We start from the raw sequence: 23,164 nt of genomic DNA on the forward strand, positions 1-23,164 counted from the left end.
CTCGCCTTGGAATGCTGGGTTGGAGGAGGTTATTCTTGATGATGCTTGATCGAAGAAGGCCATCCTTGTCGATGTTGGACTGGAGGAGACTATCCTTGTCCTGGACTGGATCTTCTTTGATGAGAGTCTGCCAAGTAATAGATCTTCTGACTCCGGGCCGCCATTTGATGCCTACACAAAAATTCCAAAATTAGTCTCTAAGCATTATATCTTAAAGTGTAGAAATTAAGACTTCTCCAAAGGGGAGATTCAAGATATTAATTAGGAAACTTCATGATAAATCTAGAGTTATCATTTCCTAATTAAATAACCAACACTTAGACTTTTCTAAAAAAAGTGTCCAAAAATCAAGTCTTGACCAAGGACGTTAAGATGATTTCGCCATACCTCCTCTTGAGTATTAAACTCTAAGAAATGATGCAAAAAAATGGATTTCGCTAGGCAAGGTTTAGATCAAAGCCCTCTCTTGGATGAATTGCGCCTCTTCTAGCTTCAAAAGGAATAGAGTCCACCCTCTTTAACCTTCAACACTTAGAAGCAATTCGCTCCAATCCAGCTAGATTTCGCTCCTCCAGTTTGCTCTCCAATTTCGCACTTAAAGGAATGATTGAATGATTTGAAATGTGAAGCAAAACTCCTCCAATATATAGAGCGCTCACCCCTTGCTTCCCCTAGGCCGACTTGGCAAAAAGGAGGTGAAAAAAAGAAAAAAAAATCTCAAAAAAAGGGGGGCCGACTTGTAAAATAAAAGCAAAATAATGCCTTGAGCGCTCACCAATAAATTTTAATTTAATAAAATTAATTTTAAATGCCTCCAAAGTGGATTTTTTCAATTATTTCAAGGCTTAAAATTAATTTATTAAATGCAAAATGCTTTTAAATTAATGTGAATTTTAATTTTCCAAATGCTTCAAATTTAGCAATTTTGGCGATCTAATGCAAATTGGAGAATATCAATTTTTAAAACAAAGCTTAATGAAGCTTGCCAATAATTTCGCCTTGGACCCTCTCCAAGGGTCAGGAGCGATTTTTGCTTCCTAGCCTAGCATCTTCAAGTTTTATAGGCAAATCATTATTCATCATGTTTTTGGAGGTCCTTTTTACCCTAGCATATCCTTGCCTTAGCAAAATTTTGAAGGAAATATGTAGTTTTTGTGATTTTCGCCCTGGACCCTCTCCAAGGGTCAGGAGCGACTTTTTGGTTTTAGGCATATTTCTTCATCTTTTAGACTTCAAATCGCCTCTAAGGCATAAAACATCATGTCCTCTTCATATCCAAGCAAGATTTTGCCTTAATTCTTCAAAGAAAGGAGAGAACCTTGGAAATTCGCCCTGGGCCCTCAGCAAGGGTTAGGAGCGATTTTTATAATTACCTTAAAAATCCTGACTCTCAACAATCCTTTTTCACTTCAAGGCAATTTAAACACTATTTCAAACCCATGCCTAGTCTCAGCTTCGCTCAAACTTGGAGGAAAAGGTCCAATATTAGGTTTTTCGCCCTGGGTCCTCAATAAGGGTCAGGAGCGATTTTCCAATTTTGGGCTTGATTGCTTTCTTTGTTGATCATCCAAGTTATCTTCAATGGGTAAGACATGCTTCCTTTCATCTATTCCAATCATAAAACTCTTTTTGATTTTGCAAGAAAAATGTGCTTTTGAAAATTTCGCTTTGGGCCTTTAGAGAGGGTTAGGAGCGATTTTTGCAGTTGTGACTAGAATACTTCACCTTTCACCTTGAAACTTTTTGCTAAGGAGGATTTCACCTTGAATTATGCTATGAATAGGACTTCACGCCCAAGAGAGGTCAAGAAATGAGTTTGAAAAGAACTTCGCTCTGGACCCTTAGAGAGGGTCAGGAGCGATTTTACCCTTCCTGGGCAAAACTCCTTCATTTCTTCATCTTCAATCAAGTCTGGATACTTTATCATGCTCATTTCATCCTCCACCATGCCTTTGACATCTCAATTTGACCAAACAAGGCCAGGAATGACTCCAATAAGAATTTTCGCCCTGGACCCTCAGCAAGGGTCAGGAGCGATTTTTTGGTTTTAGGCAAAATCCTTCACTTTTCAAAGTTAAAACTTCTTCAGGAGGCAAAAGGAAGTTGTTCACTTTTCATTCATGTTCAAAACTTGATCCTTTTTCACTGCAAAATGAGAAGAAATCAAAATTTCGCCCTGGGCCCTCAGAGAGGGTTAGGAGCGAATTTGCTCTTATTGCCCAAAATTCATCATTTTTCATGTTTTCAAACCTTCAAATGCATCAAGTGACGTCCAATCTTCCTTCCGGGAGACCCTGCACAAAACAAGTTAGCCAAAATTAGTGCCAAATAAGCTTAAACAACATTTTCGCCCTGGACCCTCAGCAAGGGTCAGGAGCGAAATCCTCATTTTAGGCTAAACTGCTCAAAATTTAAGTCTCAAACCACTTCACAAGGCAGAGTCAGGTCATTTTCAAGGCCAGGAACAAGGTTTCAAGCTCAAACAAGGTGGCAAATGAAGTTTATAATGAATTTCGCTCTAGACCCTCAGGAAGGGTCAGGAGCGAAATTCCTAATCTTGGCCAAAATTCATCATTTTCTTCAAGGTTTTCAATCAATTCCAAAGTCCAAACAAAATGCTTTGCAAATCAAAATTTGGTCAAATAAGGCAAGGAATGAGTCCTAGGTTGATATTCGCCTTGGACCCTCTGGAAGGGTCAAGAGCGAAATTCGCTTTGGACCTTCAGGAAGAGTCAGGAGCGAAATTTGACTTTTTGAACTCTCTGTCAGGATAATTTTATGGAATATAATGTTATATTCCATATATACTTTCAGGATGTTTGAGAGTGGTTTCAGACCTCCAGGAGTTATATTGCAAAATCTAGTTTTTGGAGGATTTTCAGTTTCCAGACTTAGTCAAATTCAGGATCAGGACATTCTAGACTTAGCCAAATTTCAGGATTAGGACTTTCCAGACTTTGACAAATTTCAGGATCAGGACATCACTCCAGCAGGACCTGCTATCCAGGTAATCCCCTTGGCGACACTCAAAATGCAAAGGCTAATAGACAAAACCCTAAAGACCTAGAAAACAAACCCTAGAAAGCAAAAAGCAGGGGTCCCCATTTGCAATGGGGCGATGTGTGAAATGGTCACAACACATTGTTACTAACATTTTTTGTCTCATTATCACTAGGTAGCTCATGGTCATCATCAACTCCAAGTACAACAAGGCGGGATCCTGAATCATCCAACTGAGCATGCTCTAGATCAATATCCCTCTGCTTTGTCTCCCCTTGTTTGTAGGAATTTTCTTTGTGCGTGAGGAGCCGCAAGTTTGAATGCACAAAGACCAAGTCCTCCACTCTTTTGGAGTGTAGTCTATTGCGCTTTATTGAGTGGATGGAGTATGTGATCCAATTCCTCTCAAATGAAGATGAACTAGCAAACTATCAAATTTTGAAATTAGAAAGTTAAGAGATATAAATCAAATTAAAATATAAGCAAGATAGAAGATTTTTTTTAATAACTAAGAACTTACAACAAAATTGTGATGGCAATAGGTTGTAGGTGTTGGTATGCTTCTCCATGGAAGTACCACCAACTATGAACATCAACCCTATGCTTGTCCCAAAGAGCTTCAAGACCACAATCATTTATGCTTGCAAAACTCATGAATTGAGCCCTCACTGCAGTCTGTATGTCTTGGTGAAAGAATCTACGAAGGGCTTCCTTGTACCCTTGAGCAACTTTGGGATCTCTATATGGGGCAACTCTTGTGCTAGTAAGGAGCTTTTGACTTTAATACTTCAGACTCAATTTAAAGGCAAGGAGATTTAATGGACTGGTCATTTTGTTCCATCTCTCCACAATGATTTGTTGTACTTCTTTGAAGAATATTTCTTTGGGATCTTGCTCTTTTTTATTTATGATGATTTTCATTTTCTCAATCATTGAGTCGATGCCATCATATACCTCACATAAACAAGGCCTATCCATGTCAATATAACGGATCATGTTTAATATAGGCTTAGTGAAACTTTGGAGGTACTCAACATGATCCCACCAAGAGTCATCTAGTATCATTCTCCTAATGTTTGCTGCCCATGTAGTGCTAGATTGCTTCCATATGCTCCAATTAGGGCTGATTACCATGCTAGATAGTGCCTCATGATCCCTTATGGAGGCAAAACGAGTCTCAACAATCTATTTCAAAATCAAAGTGAGAAAAAATTAAAATTAAAGTTAATTTAAAAAGTTTACTAAACATACTTATTATTTAACCAGATTTAAATTTAACTTACCTTCAACAGCTCCAATCTCAAGAATTGTCTAAATATGCCTTGTGACATATGGTGGTTGGTGATGAACATTTGGATCTCCTCGGCATCAGCATACATCTGTTTGATCCATTCAACTTTGTTGCCAATTTTTCGCAGCATTAGGTTGAGTGAGTGGATAGCAGAAGGTGTCCAAACAATGTGTGAATAGTGCTCCTCAACCAATAACCTAGCAGCCCTACAGTTTTTGGCATTGTCAGTTACCACTTGAACAACATTTTGAGGGCCAACCTCCTCAATGGCTTGGCAAAGAATATTAGCAATAAATGGATCGTTCTTCACCTGCCCTTAACAATCCATTGCTCTCAAACATTGTCCCTGTAGAGGACACTACAATAACATTGATCAATGGGCAATTTCTTGCATCTTTCCATCCATCATATATGATGGACACCCCTGTATCGACTCATGAATCCTTGATGGGCTTCAAGGAGTCCTTTACATGTTTCACCTCTCCGTCCAATAAGGAAGTACACACCTCATAACTTGGGCCCTTGAACCCCTTTGGAGGCTCATTAATTGATCTCACCATATTTTGCCATTAAGGTGAACAAACAACATCAAATAACTATCCATTAGCATGATACATCTAGCTATGTCTTGCTCAGCAATCTGTCTACCCTAATTGTAAGTTTCCAATGGTCCCTTTGCTCTCTTATGTGTCACAGATTGTTCTTGACATATAGACAAGAATGGATGACCCTCGGTAGTTTCAAGATTGGAAGGTGATGAAGAGGCCTTCAATTGTTTCTTAGTCTTTGCTAAAGGATGAGCACTTGCAGATTGTTTCCCAGCTGCTTTGTTTGCTTTTTCTTGCTCTTCAATATATGCCAATACTTGTGCCTCTGCAAGAAAGCCATTACCTTTTGGCATGTTTGGACAAAATTTGGTGCCTTTTTGAGGGATAGAGCACAAATGTGCTTTCACTCAATTGTATGAGCTCTTATATTGTTCTTTGGAATGAGAAGAAATCCAAATAAAACCTTCTCCACTTGGGAGTTCTACCATTTCCACATATTTCCAAAGGGGAGAGTGTGGGTCCGTTTTAAAACGGGGTTGGTTCCTAGCACTAGAAGCACTTGCCATTCTATAAACAACATGGATAGGCACATAGCCACAAACCAAATTGAAAAAATAAAACAAAGCTAGAGAGTTCATTTCAATTTGTAAAAAAATTGCAAGGAAATTGTTTTTGAAAAAAAAACAAAAAACAAAAATCTACCTCTTTTGTTGAAATCTTTCTCTTCAATGTCTTTGAGAACAAATCAAGACTTGCAACCGCATAGGAACAACACAAGAACCAGCTATGAGCATGCAACAATCAATCTTCAACTCTTTCAGCAATGGCAAGCAAAAAAGAAGGTTCAACAATGGAGCAAAATGGTTTTGCTTTTCATTCTAATGTGCATAAATGAAATAGGTTTTACCTTTTTGATGTTTTTAGTGGTCAAATTAGGGTTGGGGGGCCAGAATTGCCTTTTTGGCAAAAAATAAAAAACACTTTAAAAATGTTTAAAAAATTGCTTTTTTGTCAAATTTGGCCTGGGATTTTGAAAAGTTGGTGAAATTCTCCTTGGTTTCAGTCGGGTTCGATAGGGCGGAACAGACAAGGAGCCAAGCATGCACCTGAACTTGGTTCAAACTGGACCGGGGCCTGGGGGGTGCCTGTGGAGAACACAGTAAGCTAGAATGTAATAACCAGCCTTATATATATTTTTTTAAATGTTAAATTGAATTGAAGCTGCAATGCAATGTCCTTATCACATTGTAATCACCTAGTTCCTAGTTCCTGTGTTGGGAAAGGTGAGAGCATACGATGTACAGATTCAGACCAAGTATCTGAAAGCAACAATTGAGTAATCTAATTGACTGAAGCACACAATGTGGCAAGGCCAGCCAAACTTCACTTCTTTAGTGGAGTGCTATGCAAGAAACTGAAAGGAAAACACTTCAATGCTTATTTAGTGGAGTGTGCAATTACAACGAGCACAAGCACTTCATGCTTATGCAGTAGAGTGCAATTACAATGTGTAGGCACTTTTCATTTTTATTTTGTTGAGTGCAATTACAAAGCATAAGCATTTCACGCTTGTTCAATAGAGTATAATCAAGAAACATAGTCACTTCCACCAGTTTAGTGGTGAGGGCGATTACAACAAGACGTGTAGTTGAGACCATTGGTGGTACTACTATCTATAGTATTACAAGATTAGGTCAAATGCATTACAAACATTAAATAGAAAGATTAACTATTGATATGTGTAAAGTGCTGATTATATATAAATGTTGCTGCAAGTTGCAACAACCCAGAAGTGAACCAAATTGCATAGATAAACAAATATTCAATGCCCAACGTGACATATACCTTTGGAAGATGAAACAAGGTAGATTGCAAGTCTGATGGTACTCTGTTGTTGTTTTCAAACTGTTATAATAGAACTGAACACACACTGAAAATTGTTGATTATTAAAATTTGACTAGGACTAAAAAATTATAAGGTCCTCCAAAACCAGAATTTGCATTGTAGGTCCTAAAGATCGGAAACCCATCTCAAACATCTATATATATATATATATATATGAATAAGGAAGCAAATGTCACACATATATAAATGTTTTTTTCATGTACAACCTGCCAATATGGTCTGGCCCCTTAAAAGAATCGAACCCCTTCCTCACTTTGCATGCCTTCTTCACTAGCAAGTATAGTCAACCAAATGGTACAACCTGCTAAACCTTCACACTTCACTCCTTGTAGCTTAGGCCAAAAGAATAGTTTGTACGGCCAAGGAATAATGATGATTTGCAGCAACACTTCTAACAAGATCAAAAAACTCTTGTAGGTATGACCCATTAGGAAGTACAACCAGCATAGGGGATAGAATGGTTAGCTCAACAAATCCATCAGCTCAAAACTTTGCTAAAAAGGAAACTCACCAAAACAACATCAAACACACTCTACAAATCAACTCATCAAAACACATTTACCGATTATCAACAAGAAGATTGGAAAGTTCACTTGCACGCACAGCTGTGACTCCTATATAAAACCACCAAGACCAGCTAGGGGGGTTTTTGTCCTTGAAACCAGTATTTTCAAGAGGGTTTTCGTCCTCATGAAAATCAGAGATGAACACAAGTTCTCTGAAATGCAAAAGCAAAAATCATATCAAATCTAACCTCAACAATGAGTTCTCAACCTCCTTTTATAACATTTTGTAGGGAAATAATAATAATAAAATAATAATCTCCCTTTTCCCTCCACAAACTCTTTTTCAAATTAAATAAAATTCATTATGTGCAAAAGACCCCATTGTGCCTAGGCATCCCTCCTATAGGCACAACTTAAAACACTTTTAAATAAATAATCATACTCTAGTTGCATTGTTAATATTTCCTCCTTAGGACAACTTAAGTTATAATTATTTAATTAATTAAATAAATCACCCAAGTTGCGAAAAACATTGAAATTAGACAAATATCAAATTTTGATCATACCGATAAGATTTAGGATGATGAATCAAAGCAACTTGGTGACTGTCTAAAAATAGAATGCTTGTCCAAGAAGTTTGGAGATCTCCCAAAAGGCTAGAATTGCATTTTGAAAGCGCTGTGAGGCTCAACAAGATCATTCGAACTTACTACCATGAACACACTGCTTGACTAATCCCATGCTCTCCAAGAACTTTGGAGTTCACTCTCGCTCACCAACTAGCCTATAGGAAACATGGAAAATATACTAATTGTTCACAAACCAATTATGCTTGAAAATGGGGCATTACAATGAACTTAAAAAACCAAAATGAAACAGGAGGAAAGGTGACATTAACTGATGAAAAAATGTCTTTGCATAACATACAATCATGTATATACCAGCATATAAGAGAGTTGAGTTTCCGATGAGCTGTCCATTTTAAGTATTCTTCTTTTCCTCAAATGAGTATTTCAATAGCTCTTTGTTGAAGAGGTATAGATGCTTTGCATGAAAATACAGACACGGTCTTCTTGAACTTTTGAACAAAATAGGAAATAGGAATACTTGGTGGCTTCCAGCTTTAGTTTGAAGAGAATAAACTGTAAACCATTACCTTCCTCAGATTTTGTTTTCGATCTGAACAGACTTATTTACAAAGCATAAGTTACTAGATATGCTAATAAATGATATGATATTCCTTTTGTTACAGGTCCTGATAATAGGCAAATTTATTGGGAATCCATCACAGCAGACATGGCACTGTATGTTTGGTGACATTGAGGTTCCTGCAGAGATCATTCAGGAAGGCGTTCTTAGCTGCAAGGCCCCTTTACATGCATCTGGAAAATTACCTTTCTGTGTAACATGTGGCAATCGAGAAGCATGCAGTGAAATTAGAGAGTTTGAATACCGTGATAAGTCTCGAAGTTATGCCAGTGAAAATACTCCAGCATCAGTAGATGCAAAGGCAGGCCATGATGAAATTTTGCTGCAAGTCAGATTTTCTCGCATGATCCTCTCTGAAAGGAGTTGTGATTTGCCATTGTTGATTTTTGAGAAGAGAGATTTTGCAGACTGCAAAGGTTATAATTCGTTGTTGGAAGCTGTGAGTGATGACCAATGGGAACAAATTGAGTATGCAGTTGAAGATGGTGGCGAGCCTCTTGCTTACACAAAGGAGTGGCTTCTACAAACTTTCCTGAAAGAGAAGCTCTGTCAGTGGCTTGGATATAAAGCTAAGGAAAGGGAAAAGGGTGCTTCAGTTCTCAACAAACATGGGCATGGTGTCTTGCACATGACAGCTGCGCTTGGGTATGAGTGGGCAATAAGTCCAATACTGGATGCTGGTTTTGGGATTAACTTTCGAGATGCACATGGATGGACTGCTCTTCATTGGGCTGCACGCTATGGCAGGTGGTTTTTATTTTTTAACTGGAAACACAAACAGTTGTCACCTGCTGTGGTGGTTTTTTTTTCAGTCTTTTTAGTGTTCACTATTTGGAAATCCATCTTTGAAGGAATGATTGTGGTTTCTGGAAAATTGGCAATGAAAATGCATTGTGATTGTTTTAATAAAGAACTGCAAGCTTACATCCAGTACATACATATTTTAAAATCTTTTAATTTCAAAAACTAAGAGGTCCTTACCTGACAGGAACTAAATTTTAGCCTTACTTCCATTTTTAACAGTAAATGCAGGTATGCTAGAATGAATATTTTTGGAACTCTTTGTTTTTATAATAATGAACATGATTTTGTTCTCTTTTACAGAGAAAAAACTGTAGCAGCACTTACAGCCAATGGTGCATCACCAGGAGCAGTCACAGATCCTACGCCACAATATCCGTCTGGAAGAACTGCAGCTGACATTGCTGCAGCCAATGGACATGGGGGGATTGCAGGTTATCTAGCAGAGGCATCTCTGACGAGCCATCTGTCTGTTCTTACTCTTGGTGAGAATGAGATTTCAAAGGCATCTGCAGCTGTAGAGGCTGATAGAGCTATCGAATCTGTGACTGATAGGAGTAGCATCCAGCAAACAGTAGGTGTAACAGAGGATCAACTTTCTTTGAAAGATTCTTTAGCAGCAGTTAGAAATTCTGCTCAAGCAGCAGCACGTATACAGTCTGCTTTTCGTGCTCACTCTTTTAGAAAGCGGCAACAGAAGTCTCAAGGCACATGCAATGAGTATGGTATAACTGAGGCAGACATACAGGGAATTTCTGCTGTATCAAAGATTCAAAGAGCACTGCGTAGTCATCGTGATCAAAAGCTAAATACAGCAGCTACTTGTATTCAGCGAAAATTTCGTGGGTGGAAAAATCGTAAAGAGTTTCTTACTCTGCGTCAGCATGTAGTAAAGATTCAAGTATGTATTTCGCTCTCAATTTACTGTTTTTCCCATCTTGTGTATTAGTCCACTATATCTTAATGTATGCCCCTTCATTGTCAAGCTCTATATTGCTTGGAAAGGCATTAAATGAAAATTTTGTGGTTGTTATTTTACTTACCATACTTATCTCAATTTTGTCAGACTATGCAGCTGTTATCTCTGTTAATTGCCAGTTTAACAATCCTGAACTATAGATATCCTTTTCTAGAAGCATTGCATATCACACACAATTCGATAATGTGTTAGTTCCCCAGATATAGGTAAACTTGTTTATGTTTTTTTTATTCAACTGATTCTTAGTTAGTCCGGTCTATCAAACTTAATAGTATCTTGCTTATCTGTTGAATGGTGATTTTCTCCTTCCCCTGGACCAGAGTCCCTCTCCCATTAAAGCAGCAGATAGTTTTGAGGTTGGTCCAGCAAATTACATAGGCTGCCCCTCTCCCACAAATTCTTTTTCTATCTAGAAAATTGATGATATTTATCAGACCATTATAACCATATGCTAGATTGCTTTTCCATGTGAAGGATAAAATTACTGTAGTCCCTCTCCTATATCAGTAGCAGACAGTTTTTGAGGTTGGATTGGCAAATTACAGACTGTTCCATACCTCTCCAAATTTTCATAAAATTAACATTAGCATAACTATAACCATTTTCATTGATTCCTCAGTCTCATAAGGGCAACAATTTATATACTCAACAATTGCTTTTTGAGACAATTCCAGATTCAAATAAGCAAACAATTTCTTCCATACCTTTGGAGAGCTAAATAAGTCTTAAAAACAGAAGGTGAATGCGATTTTCAAACTTTTTATCAAATCTTTCTATCTCTCTGAGCCCTTGATTATTCTCATGCAGCAGAAAGGCACTTGCAGTCATAGATAGCATTGTTGCACAATTCAAACATTGGGCAACATCAAATACATTTTGCCTTCCATTAGATCGTCCCAGGTCCAAGAGTAGGTCCTGCAACACCCCCTTCATATTTTATTGGGGATTTCCCATTCAGTTGCAGCATCCAACGCCTTGTAGAAGGATTTGTAATGTCCTGCGTGATGTATTCGTATATATAAAAATGTTATAATGATTAGACATTGTGCTGTAGTGCAGAAGAAAAAAATAATTTATGTTATTAATTTTATGAGAGGGAGAAGCATGTGAGGTCATATCATTCCCATCTTGTGAAATTTTACAAATCCAAGGACAGCTTGATTTATTAACATCTGTGAGGAGAGCTGGGAGTGCTGAAGGTGTTAGGTGTAGTAAACATGGGTAGAGGCTCAGCAGGTTGCAAAGAAAGTACAGCATCTGGATCAGCATGGTGGAAGGGAAGAGAAACAGAGTCACCTCTTTTTATTACTGTAGGTCCATTAAAACTTTAAAAGGATTATAGAGAAAGATCCTAGTAAAAGGTTAGACCCCTATGCATTGTAGGAGCTTCCAAGTATTCTTGCTTGGGATTCATATGTTGGGACTTCTGAGGTCCCTCTTTATAGTTCTTCTTTGCATGGGAAAGATGGGGGATGTGATTTCCCCGATTTCAGGAATATTTTAGCACTTCAGCAGTTATCCAAAACTTTTCAGATCTTATTGTCTTTTTGCCTCTGGAATATGCATTTATATTTGTATCCTAAAATTCTAAAGCATTTTTCTATGATCATCTATTCATAATAAATTAGAAATGTATGAATGTATCTAGAGTAAATTCAGATTCATTTGTTAAAGCTCATAAACGGCAGAGGTCATTAGTGCTAATTTGATTCTGATTTTCATCTCTTGGCAATCAGTGAAATTCTAATTTGCTAACAAAGCAATTGCTGAAACATAAATACCTCTTTCTGGAGTAACACTCATTTTATGGCCAACATTTCTGTAACAGGCACATGTTCGTGGACACCAAGTACGGAAAAAATACAAAATGCTTCTCTGGACCGTTGGTGTTCTGGATAAAGCCATATTAAGATGGCGCAGGAAGGGTACTGGATTACGTGGATTCAAACCAGAGCTTCCTGAAGGATCCGAGATGGATGAAGAAGAAGATGATGAGGATATTCTGAAGGTTTTCAGGAAACAGAAGGTGACAGTGGCACTGGATGAGGCAGTAGGACGTGTACTGCACATGGTTGACTCTCCAGAAGCACGTCTCCAGTATCGCCGTATGCTTGAAAAATATCAAGAAGTGAAGGTAATGTATTGGAAGTTCTATTATGATTTTTAACAAAGCAAGATGAATAAAAGCTTTTTAGACATGTTTACTTTTACACAATAGCTATATTTCTGGTTGCTGTGTCGATAGTGACCAGACTAGACCACTTGATGTAAAAGTTAGCGTCCAACATGAATACAAACATTGAAGAATGTATTCAAGAAGACAAATGCATTGTTTATTTTTGGAACAACTAGAATGGCTCATCTTCAAAATATCATATCATTATCAAAATTTAATTGGTATCAGAATTTAAAGCGAGGAAATACTGATCATTTAAGACTGCACACTTCAAGAATGGGATTCCAAGAATGTAGATATTGAGATTCCTTAAGTAGGAGTCATGACACAAAATCAGGGTTTAACTATTGTTCAATTTTATAATACCTATGTCAGTAGTTAGTCATTATATAATTTGACTGTCTATTTTGAATATTTGTGTATAGAACATAGCAGTTCTCTACATTTGTTTTGAAAATGAGAACATATGAAACTACTCACAAGAAGCCAATTGACACAGTCTTATCCTTATATTTGATAAGTTTTTTAGAATGTAAAACATGAGATAGCTTAAAAAAATTCCTCCTCGTTGAGCAAAATTCATTCTACAATCCTCTGGTAGAATAAGACGTAAGTTTTATATTCCACAGTAAGTGAAATCTTCTTTCTCATTTTCTTCCAATTTTTTTATTTATTTGGATAAAAACAAATGTATGTATTAAAGAGGAGGAAAAGCAAATTACAATGGCCAAGTTTTTTCTAAATAAAAAAGTTGTCCAAGTAGCAGAGAAAACAAGAGGCCAGTTACATCTTATCCTTGGACAAATAACTTCAAAGAAAACTGTAGACTTTTTAAAGTTTTTCCTATCTAAAAGTGAAATACTAAAATGCTAGAGAAGCAGAATCACATTATTTGCCATGAGGGAAAGTAGGTTGTTCCTTGGGTAAATGTAACATGACGAGTTTTTTCCAGCAAGTCTTCCTAGGAGGAAAAATCACCTCCACAAGTGGGAAATTTAGCAGCAGTTATATGGTTTTATTCCAAAATTTCATCCTCTTTCCCAGTGTTTCACCAGTTTTTAGTTGCAGGTGTAGGAAAGAGTTTTAAGAGATTGGAATGACCTTCTCTTTACATCATCAGTTGATCCATATCTGTTTCCTGTGGGTGAATGGGTCAGCATTTGGCACTCAGCTATTGAGTGTTTTGGTTTACATGTCTACTGGTTTACATGTTCATATTATAATGTGTCGCCAACATTACATGTCCTCCAACACCCGGAGGTGGTACAATATATGACAGCCGAAGGGGTGCGACACAACCGTCGCAACTCCAACTACCTACCCGTCGGCTAACTAACTGACCGCCGTAACTCATTATTACCGACGACAACATAAACATAATATACCAACATAACATAATGATTATTCTCGTCAACATCATCCCCCCCAAGAAAAGAAGTCGACTCCGACGACTTAATACAAAATAGAGATGAACGGCAGGAACTACTGACGCCAGTCGGGCCCGGATCTTATACACTTGCTGCGTCCTCGCCTGAAAACCCTTTTCTGCTACCATCTGATGCTCAAGTGCGGATTTCACCAATATTGCTTCCTTTGCCATCACAGTTCTTCTGGGCCTAACCCAAACTTGTCTGCAAAACACGTTTTTCAGTCTCAGCTTCCACCAACTGCTACTCAAATGATTCTGTCTCCCTAGCCAATTTGTCCTCGATAGCCACCCGTGCTGCTCTCTCGGCATCCAACTCCTGGGTACGCTGAACTAAGTCTCACGCGACTATTGCCTCCAACCTGGTGGTCAGCTCCTCCCGAGCCCTCTGTGCATCCACCAAGGCAACCTCACGTCCAGCCGAGACATACTCCGAGTTCCTCAAAGCGTACTAGTCATGCCTGGAGGTGGCCACAATCCGTTGGCACAAATGCTAGGAGCCACCTCAAATCCTCCATCACACTCCCCAAAGGCTAAAAACTGAACTGAATAACTCCCTGGTGTCATACAACTGCGCGGACCTGCAATGCCTTCCCTCAAACTCTGTTTGTTCGCAACCTCCAAATCCGTCTCCCTCTACGGCTTATGGCTTCCCTGCCAATGCTTAGCTGTGGGCTTCTTTCGCACAATACGGACAACCACAACACTTCCTGTGGTCTTTTGTAGCTCAAAATAAACTGGGGGTCTGGGGGCAACGCCTCCAGCGGGGTCGAGGGGCAACGCCCCCGCGGGGTCTGGGGCAGCGCCCCAGCGTGGTCGAGGGGCAGCGCCCCTCGCAGGGTCCTGGGGCAGCGCATCATTTCTGTGATATTTTATGATGTCAAAACCCTTCTTCTACACTCCAATATTTTCAGTGTCCAGGCTCCAGATGTCATTGAATCATTTTTCAATCCGTCGTCGTATTTTTTTTTTTTTTTTTAAATAAGGCACTGTAATGTCCCCGATGGCACCCCGGCCATACAACCTCCCTGTACGGTCAACAACAACAACACTGGCACCTCCAATCGTGCAGCTGCTTGGTCTACCTGTGGCAGTCGTTTTGCCCTTACGTGGCTGTGTGGATTGTGCGGGCTTGGTCTCTTTTTTTTTTCTTTTCCCTTTTGCGGCTGTTGCGCGTAACCCTTGCTGTGCGTGTTGATCGGGCCGTGCGGTGCGTCTTCCTCCTCCTCTATCCCTTGCTGTGCGGCGGTGTTCGGTGTTGTGCGGTGTGCGGCGTTTTAACCTTGCGCGGCGGTGTCTTCATGCGGCGCTTTATATTTTTCGCGGCCTTCGGTGGCTCCCACCGCACGGTGGTGCCACCGTCAGTGGTTCCACCGCACGATGGGTCCACCGTCGGTGGTTCCACCGCACGGTGGCTCCACCGTCGGTGGTCCCACCGCACAATGGTTCCACCGCACGGTGGTTCCACTGTCGGTGGTTCCATCGCACGGTGGCTCCACCGTTGGTGGTTCCATCGTACGGTGATGCCACCTTCGGTGGGTCCACCGTACGGTGATGCCACCTTCGGTGGGTCCACCGTACGGTGGCCTTTTTCTCTCTTTTTTTTTTTGGTACTTTTACGTTTTTTGTTTTTTTTATATATATATTTTTTCTTCCAACCGTACGGTCATCTGCCGTACGGCCCCGTACGGTGGCGTTTTTTTCACAATTTTTTTTTTTTTTTTTGTCCCTTACGATCGTTGTCGTACGACCGTGCGATTTTTTTTCTCTTTTTTTTTTTTTGGTAAGTTGTCTAAAGAGTCTTCGGCTCGGGTCCCCTGTCTCTGGGATCGCCCTTCATCCTCCTCGGTTTTCCTCGCCCAAAAGTCTCCTGCTTTTGTCCTGTGCCTCTCAAGTCGCTTGCCCGGCCTCTTAGGTCCCCTTCCATCCTCTTGGGTCCCCCTTCGGGCTCTCGGGTGTCCGTCCGGCCTCTCGGGTCCCCTGCGCGCTTCGCGTGATAGGGTTTCAATTTAAACCTATTGGTGGCAAGTTTATTTTCCATGGCCCTCCGAAGACCTGGAACCACAAATTCTATAGGGACCACGGTCCCCTTCCCGTACATAAGAAGAAGAAGGATAATAAAGATTTTGAAGGCTGCGGCCTTCCACACAGGGTTCCAATCGTTGCCGACACTCTTCGGATTATTTACGTCGCTAGGGTTTGGGGCGTCTCCCTTCCAATATTCTCTGTATTCTGGAGGATATTGATCTGGCTCCTCTCCTTCGACGCTTAATACGTTACAGGAGGGTGAGAACATCTCATAGTCCTCCTGCTGCCAATGGAACAATCCATTTAGTGAATCTGTGTCAACCTCCGAACAGCAACCTCCGATTTTTAATATGCCTTCGGCATCTGGGTCCATCCCCTCTCTCCCTTCGTCTCGTGGGTCATTTTCCCTCTCGGATTCAGATCCCGAGGAAGAGGCAAGTTCCTCGCTCACCAACTGCGTCCGGAGATCAATAGTGAATTTCTTGCCTCCGCTCTCCATCGAGAGTGTATTTCGTTTCCAGTTGTGGTTTGCTTTTGCTGCCACCAACCATCCTCTTCCAAGTATGGCGTCATACCCTTTCTGTTTCAATGGAATGACCACGAAGTCGAGTACAAAAGGTTGTGCACCCACGGTGACTTGCTGTGCCATCAACATGCCGAGGGGTTTAATCCCGTGCTGGTCTGCACCTAGCAGATTAAACGTAGGTGGCCACAGAGTGGGCTTTCCTAGCTTTTTCCATGTGTTCTCCGGAAGGACATTTACTTCGGAACCGCCGTTTACTATAGTATCCATCAGGATGGTGCCGAGGATACCCATCTCCACCACGGCTGGGTGTCGGCCATTGTTGACGGTAAGTACAACTGGATTTGTTGCCGAGCTTCCTAGTATGGGAGCGTCCATGTCTCTCGGTTTGGGTTTATCAGCCTTTGTGCCCAACAACACTGTCCCCAATTGCGGTATGGTGTGTAGGAGGTCTTCCAGTTTCATAGGTACCTCCATTTGGAGCATCTGTCGTACAATGTTCCTCTCCGCGTCTGTGCAGTAGGGTCCAGATGACTCGTGTGTCTCTCCCCGTTGGGCTTTCATGGCCCTTTCTATTTCCTCCCTTGCCTCCGTCATTCTCTGCTTCTCGGTGCGGGGATGGGGGTATCAGGCTTCCTTTGCCTGCCCTCAGGTAAGAGCAAGGATGGCTTCTTTACCTCGTGTGTTGCCTTCGATATCAATCAGATTGGCCCCTACGCCAGACTTCGGACAATCGGCATCTTCATGGTCACCGGGGCCAGACCACCGACATAGCTTTTGAGCAGTGTCATTGTTATTACACTCTCGTGCGTAATGACCCCATTGATTGCAAGCCCTACATTGAATCATCGAGCGTCCCTTCGCGTCGTATTGGACCCTGTTTCTGGTGGAATTATTATTATTCCCCCGTCCGCCTCGTTGGTTTTCTCGGTAGCCTCCAGAAGATGCATTATTGTTTGAATCCGATGTGGAGGGCTGCTCATGTGCAAAGAGCACTTGCTGGTTACGTGCCTTCAGATTGTATGGGCATTCCTTCGTAGAATGTCCCATGATCTGGCAGATGTCACAGAATGCCTTCTTGGGACAGACACCCTTTGTGTGGCCGCTCTCCTTACAATCCGTGCACCACAGTTCATCATCCTTGCTTGTGGTCCCCTTCATTGTCTTAAACTCTTTTAACATCCGTTCCATATCCTTCTGAAGGGCCGTGACTTTCTTCTTCGGCTTCTCATCACTGCTACTCTCTTCTTCCGACGTATCATCTTCAGAGGATGACGAAGATCTATTCTTCTTCTTTTTTGCCGTCTTATTTTCACTTTCCAAGTCCATGGCCCGGTTGTATGCATCATCGTAGGATGTCGGAGGCACAATTTTCATCTTTGGTCGTAGCTTAGGGTTCAGACCCTCGACAAACCACCGCTTCTTTAAGCCATCAGCCGGTTGGCTTTCCATCTTTCCGACTAATTCCTTTAGCCGGCAGCCATATGCCCGTACGGTCTCCTTCTTTCCTTGCTTTGTTCCATAGATTTCCGAGACTATCTCATTATCATCTCGGAGAAGCCGAAATTCCTTCTCGAATGCTTTCTTCAATTCATCCCACGTAGTTACCCCGGTTTTATCCAAGTCTGAATACCAGTCAATAGCCACTCCTCTCAGTGTGGCAGGGAACTGCTTCATCCATTCATCCTGGTCAGTCACCCCGTTGGCTGTCCAGATGGTTTCGTAGGTACGGCAATGTCGTGCGGGATCATCTTTGCTATCCCCGTTGAATTTGGGCAACTTCTGTTTGGTCGCCATTGATGGAAGTCGTCCACTTGGAGGTGGTTGTGGCCGTGTCTGCCCTCCGGCGCTGCTCCCTCCGATGCCGCTGATGTCTCTTTTGGTGGTGACCAAAGGTACGGTGTTCTGCCTTGTACCTACTGTGCGGTTAGCTTCCCCTTCGCCGTCACCCGTGCCCAACTCTCTTCGGTGATCCTCCCTTTGTGGCGTGAGAGCGACTACCGTGCGGTTAGCTTCCCCTTCGCCGGTGCCCGGCTCCCTTCGGTGATCCTCCCTTTGTGGCGTGAGAGATAAGTTTTTGAACCAATCTCGAGTCTCTTCAACTAGTTCTCTCCGTAACCTAGTTTCCTCCAGAAACTCTTCGAGGCTTCTTGCTCTACAGTAGTCCGGCGACGCGTAGAAATTCCCCTCGGCTTCTGCACCTTCCGTGACACCTCCTTGGTTCCCTTCGGGCAACCCTTCGGCAGGTCGTCCTTCGGCAAGTTGCCTCAGCCTCCGTCTACGTTCTACACGTTGTTCCAGAATCAAAGCCTTCTGCGCAGCCTCCCACTCATCGGTTTCTAATTTCTTATTTCTGTCTTTATTCAATAAATTGGGCATTAATTGTGGTACAATTTCATGTTTCACAACACATAAACCAAAACACAACAGTCTTTATTAATTCATTCTTTTGTATACAATCAACATAATTCTTCGCTTCCAACAGTGTTCTTTATTTCTCTCCCTTCACAATTTAAGGATTATTTGTCCTTCGTCGGTCCTCTCTACGTCCGTCATCCTGGCGCTCATGAAATTCTCGTAAGATGTGCTGTCGTCGGTTCTCACGGTAGGTGTCTTCTCTGCGGTTTTGAAGAGCCAAAAATGCTTGAGCCAAAAGGTTAGGCAAATTGCTCATCAACCGATTCACCGCCGGGCTTACACCAAGCGTGCTCCACACAGCATCCTCTGGAACAGCCTCAATGGTGGCTTCCCTCCGTACGTGTGTTTCGATGGCCGCCTGAAGGATGCAAGAGAAATCTTTTGTGAGTGCTCGTTCTCCTTCGAACAGTTCTTGGTGATCTTCGTCAGGGTTACTGCTCGTCCCCTCGGGCAATGGTTGTCCCATTATCCCTGTGCCATGTAGTATATTCCCGTCCCTCTCGAAATAATTTCGGCAACGGCGCCAAATGTTTACCTCACTGGGTAAACAGGAAGAATACAGAAATCGAACAGCAATGCGCAATGCAAATACAAAAGAAGTACCAGAATAAGCTTGCCATTAATGTCAAAAGATGATCATATTATAATGTGTCGCCAACATTACATGTCCTCCAACACCCGGAGGTGGTACAATATATGACAGCCGAAGGGGTGCGACACAACCGTCGCAACTCCAACTACCTACCCGTCGGCTAACTAACTGACCGCCGTAACTCATTATTACCGACGACAACATAAACATAATATACCAACATAACATAATGATTATTCCCGTCAACACCTCTTTGTGGCCTTGGAAGCTTTTTTGGATGTGAGATAAATGAGGTGATCAGGATTTGTGTTTGGCCAACATGCAGATGGTCAGTGCATTTAGTTTGTCGCTGCATGCATTTGAGAAGCACCCCTATGTATTTCTGCAGAAATTGCTCGTTCATTCCATTTGAATCCAATTTTGTCCCACTTCTTGATTGCCCATTTTTTTTAAATTGGTCAATTTAGCATGCAAAAGACCCATTTATTGTAATTTCTTTGGGGTTTTGATGCATGAGCATCCCTGGCCTAACAGCATGCAAATTTTAGAGGTTCACCTCAATCCATGGGAGATTGTAATGAGTTCTGATTCTGAACCATGATGTGTCGAAGTACACATCCCCAATTGCATTGTAAAATCATCTCTTAATCCCTAAATTTTCTTTTATATAAACTAATAACTAGATCAATCTAAGCAGTTAGAATTTGACCTTGTGCCTTGCATATGTTGAATTTCTTTAGTCAATAAAGATTCATTGTTTCCATTACATCTTTGTTTGTTGAATTGTAGTTTGGTTGTATGACTGCGCTGAGTGACTTGGTTTAATTGGATTCTAAAACAATGCTTTGTATAAGGTTTGGAGTATCTTTATGAGTAGTGATGAATGAGACATGCTAAGGGCCTTGTGAAAGGATTTCTAAATTTGGAGAGAGGCGTATAAAAGAAGAACCAATACCCTTTTGCTTTTGTAAGATTGGGAAATGCGATGCATAACTGCTACAAAGCTATCAACATTAAATGTAGGAATCTAATGGACCTTGCAAATTTTTGAATGAATCCTCTTAGCTTGAAAGGTGGAGATCTCTTGGATTTTCTTTAGGAATATGCCTCTAGTGCTAAACAATTGAGCTGGTTAGAAATCATGGTGCTTGAGTATAAACAACTTGAGGAGAAAGATCTACCTTGTTATTGACTTAAGGCTTGGCCCATGAATTGATGGGTTGATGTGGTTGTAGGTTGTGTCTTGGAGGAGACCCTATAGTAGGAAGATTTGGTTCTTCCTCATCAAGTGTAATTGGTTGAGAATATTTAGAAGTAGAGGGACTTCTATCAAGAGAGTTAAGTTGCTGCATTTTTAACTTTCCTTTACGGGTGCAATAGGTTTACTCTAGCACTTGCATTTACAATATCGATCTCTTTTTGTAGACTTATCAGTTAGCCTTGTGCTGATTCACATATGCATTGCAAGCGCCATCGATATGGTAAAATAGAAAATATTGATATGTGCTGTACAAGTTTTGGCACTGCTAAAAGACCTTGCATACCCCTAAAAAATGTAAAAACCCAATCAATTTACCAAAAAAATATGACTACTTTTTTTCAAGTTGATAAATGTTCATTCATTTGTATACTCAGATACTTTTATCCATACGAGCTAAGTCACAGTATTTGGGAAATCTCATGGTCGAAATTCAAATTTTGTTGAATTTCAAATATTTATATAAAATTTGTATAAATTTGACCCTTCATTTGTATGGTAAACCGCGCTGTTAGTTTTACTTTCAGATTAACAATAAACTCAGAAAATAGATTTTTCTGTTAGAGTTTTCAACCTAGTGAATGACAGAGAGCAAACAAAATAGATGAAAATGAGAAGACAACATTACCCTGGGAAAACCTCCTAGGAGGAAAAACCCAGCAAGAGATCCTCAGATCTGATTATGAATTATGCAATATTCTGATTACAACACTTAGCTCTTTAGGATGTCTGATATGGCCACACTTTAGGGCTGATGTAGATGACTAATCAGTATCAGGTCTGCACCTCAGATCTGCACTTTTGTCTTCATCAACCAGTAACCTGGTTTGCACTTCTGACGCCTTATTCTTGACAGCAGTTCGCACCTTTCACTGGAGATATTCACACCTAAAGTTTACACCTTGGCAGCAAATGTAGTTTGCATTCATGCACAACAGATAATTGACTATTTTCGCTTCAACTTGAGAGCTAATTTGCATGATGTGAGGAAAGATATGATGTGTTAATGAGGTCAAGTAGTTGTTCATCTATATGTGGCAAGGGGACCTATTTGAGGTCGGCTTGGCGCTAATTCCTTTTATTTATTTTATCCCTTTTGTGCTTTATGACTTTTGGTTTATAGGGTCGGCCCTATTAGAGGGAACACGTTTCCCTTAGAGTGGCGTGTGTCTTTTGAGTTATAGGGTCGACCCTATTAGAGGGAACACGTTTCCCTTAGAGTGGCGTGTGAGAGGGGAGAGAAGGGCCCAGCCCTTGGCGGATTCCAATGTTGCCTTAAGGCAATTGGAATCCGCATCCTACCTAGTTACAATCAACACTCCCTCTTAACTAGGGAGGAAATAATTACATAATCAGAATATCATAATCTTCCATCTTGCACACAAGCAAAGAATGGATTACATAATCAGAATGTTGTAGTCTTCCATCTTGCACACAAGCATAGATTGGAATTACATAACATAGTCTTCCATCTTGCATACAAGCATAGAATGGATCCACCTTACATTGCCCGTAGAGGGTGGAGAGGATCTTTTCTACCATCTTACATTACCCGCAGAGGATGGTTACATTTGCTCTTCTCTCTGAGAAAAATACCACCTTGCATTGCCCGCAAAGGGTGGTTGATACAACACACTGTATTATTGAGGTTGAGACTCCTTCTCAATCGATGTTTCATTTTCCACAACACCAAGTCTGTCTCTGAAGTATACAAACTTCACTCTCGACAGGGGCTTGGTAAGAATATTTGCTATCTGATCATCAGTACTGACATACTTAAGCTGAATGGCGCCTCTTTGTACCATATCTCGAATGAAGTGATAATGAGTCTCTCCATGTTTTGACCTGTCATGAAACACCGGATTGACAAACATCTTTATACAACTCTGATTATCACAATGAATAACTGTAGATTCCCAAGGTTGTCCAAACAACCCAGAAAGGAGCTTACGAAGCCACACCGCTTCTCTAGAAGGAACAGTTGTTGCAATGTACTCAGCTTCAGCTGTACTTAGTGCTACCGAGGACTGTTTTCTGCAAGCCCAAGAGATCACTGCAGATCTTAAGCTTAATCAAATGCCATAAGTGCTTTTCCTGTCCTTGACACTTCTTGCCCAATCTGCATCTGAGTAACCTTCCAAGGTTATTGAAGTGTTAAGTGGATACTTCAGCCCATAACCAATTGTGCCTCGCAAGTATCTTAGGATGTGCTTGGCTGCAACAAGATGATCATGTTTAGGCATGCTCATGAACTGGCTGAGAGCATTCACTGCATAGCATATATTTGGTCTAGTGTTAACTAGATACATCAGGGATTCAATCAATTGTCTGTACTCAGATGGATCTGCAAAATCAGAGTTAACTTTGGGTCTAGGCACTATGTCCCAAACATCATTCTTGATGATTGACTGATATTCTTCATCCATAGCAAGCTTCCAGGCATGATGGTTCAAGGCTTCTTCAACATTGCATGGCTCAGACTCAATGAGATTGCTCATCAATG

At 41.0% G+C, this 23,164-nt stretch overlaps 1 protein-coding gene across 4 annotated transcripts in view; it reads left to right on the forward strand.

Annotated features, from left to right (window-relative positions):
* The window catches only part of LOC131038474 (calmodulin-binding transcription activator 4), a 209,216-nt gene that overhangs the window by 144,879 nt on the left and 41,173 nt on the right, over positions 1-23,164 (forward strand). For all 4 annotated transcript variants that reach the window (XM_057970913.2, XM_057970910.2, XM_057970912.2 and 1 more), the window contains exons 9-11: positions 8,504-9,207; positions 9,565-10,162; positions 12,069-12,374. In XM_057970913.2, the coding sequence (XP_057826896.2) occupies positions 8,504-9,207; positions 9,565-10,162; positions 12,069-12,374 (1,608 nt within the window). The remainder of the gene's footprint in view (positions 1-8,503; positions 9,208-9,564; positions 10,163-12,068; positions 12,375-23,164) is intronic.

Source organism: Cryptomeria japonica, chromosome 10 (genome assembly GCF_030272615.1).
Source record: "Cryptomeria japonica chromosome 10, Sugi_1.0, whole genome shotgun sequence".
NCBI lineage: Eukaryota > Viridiplantae > Streptophyta > Pinopsida > Cupressales > Cupressaceae > Cryptomeria > Cryptomeria japonica.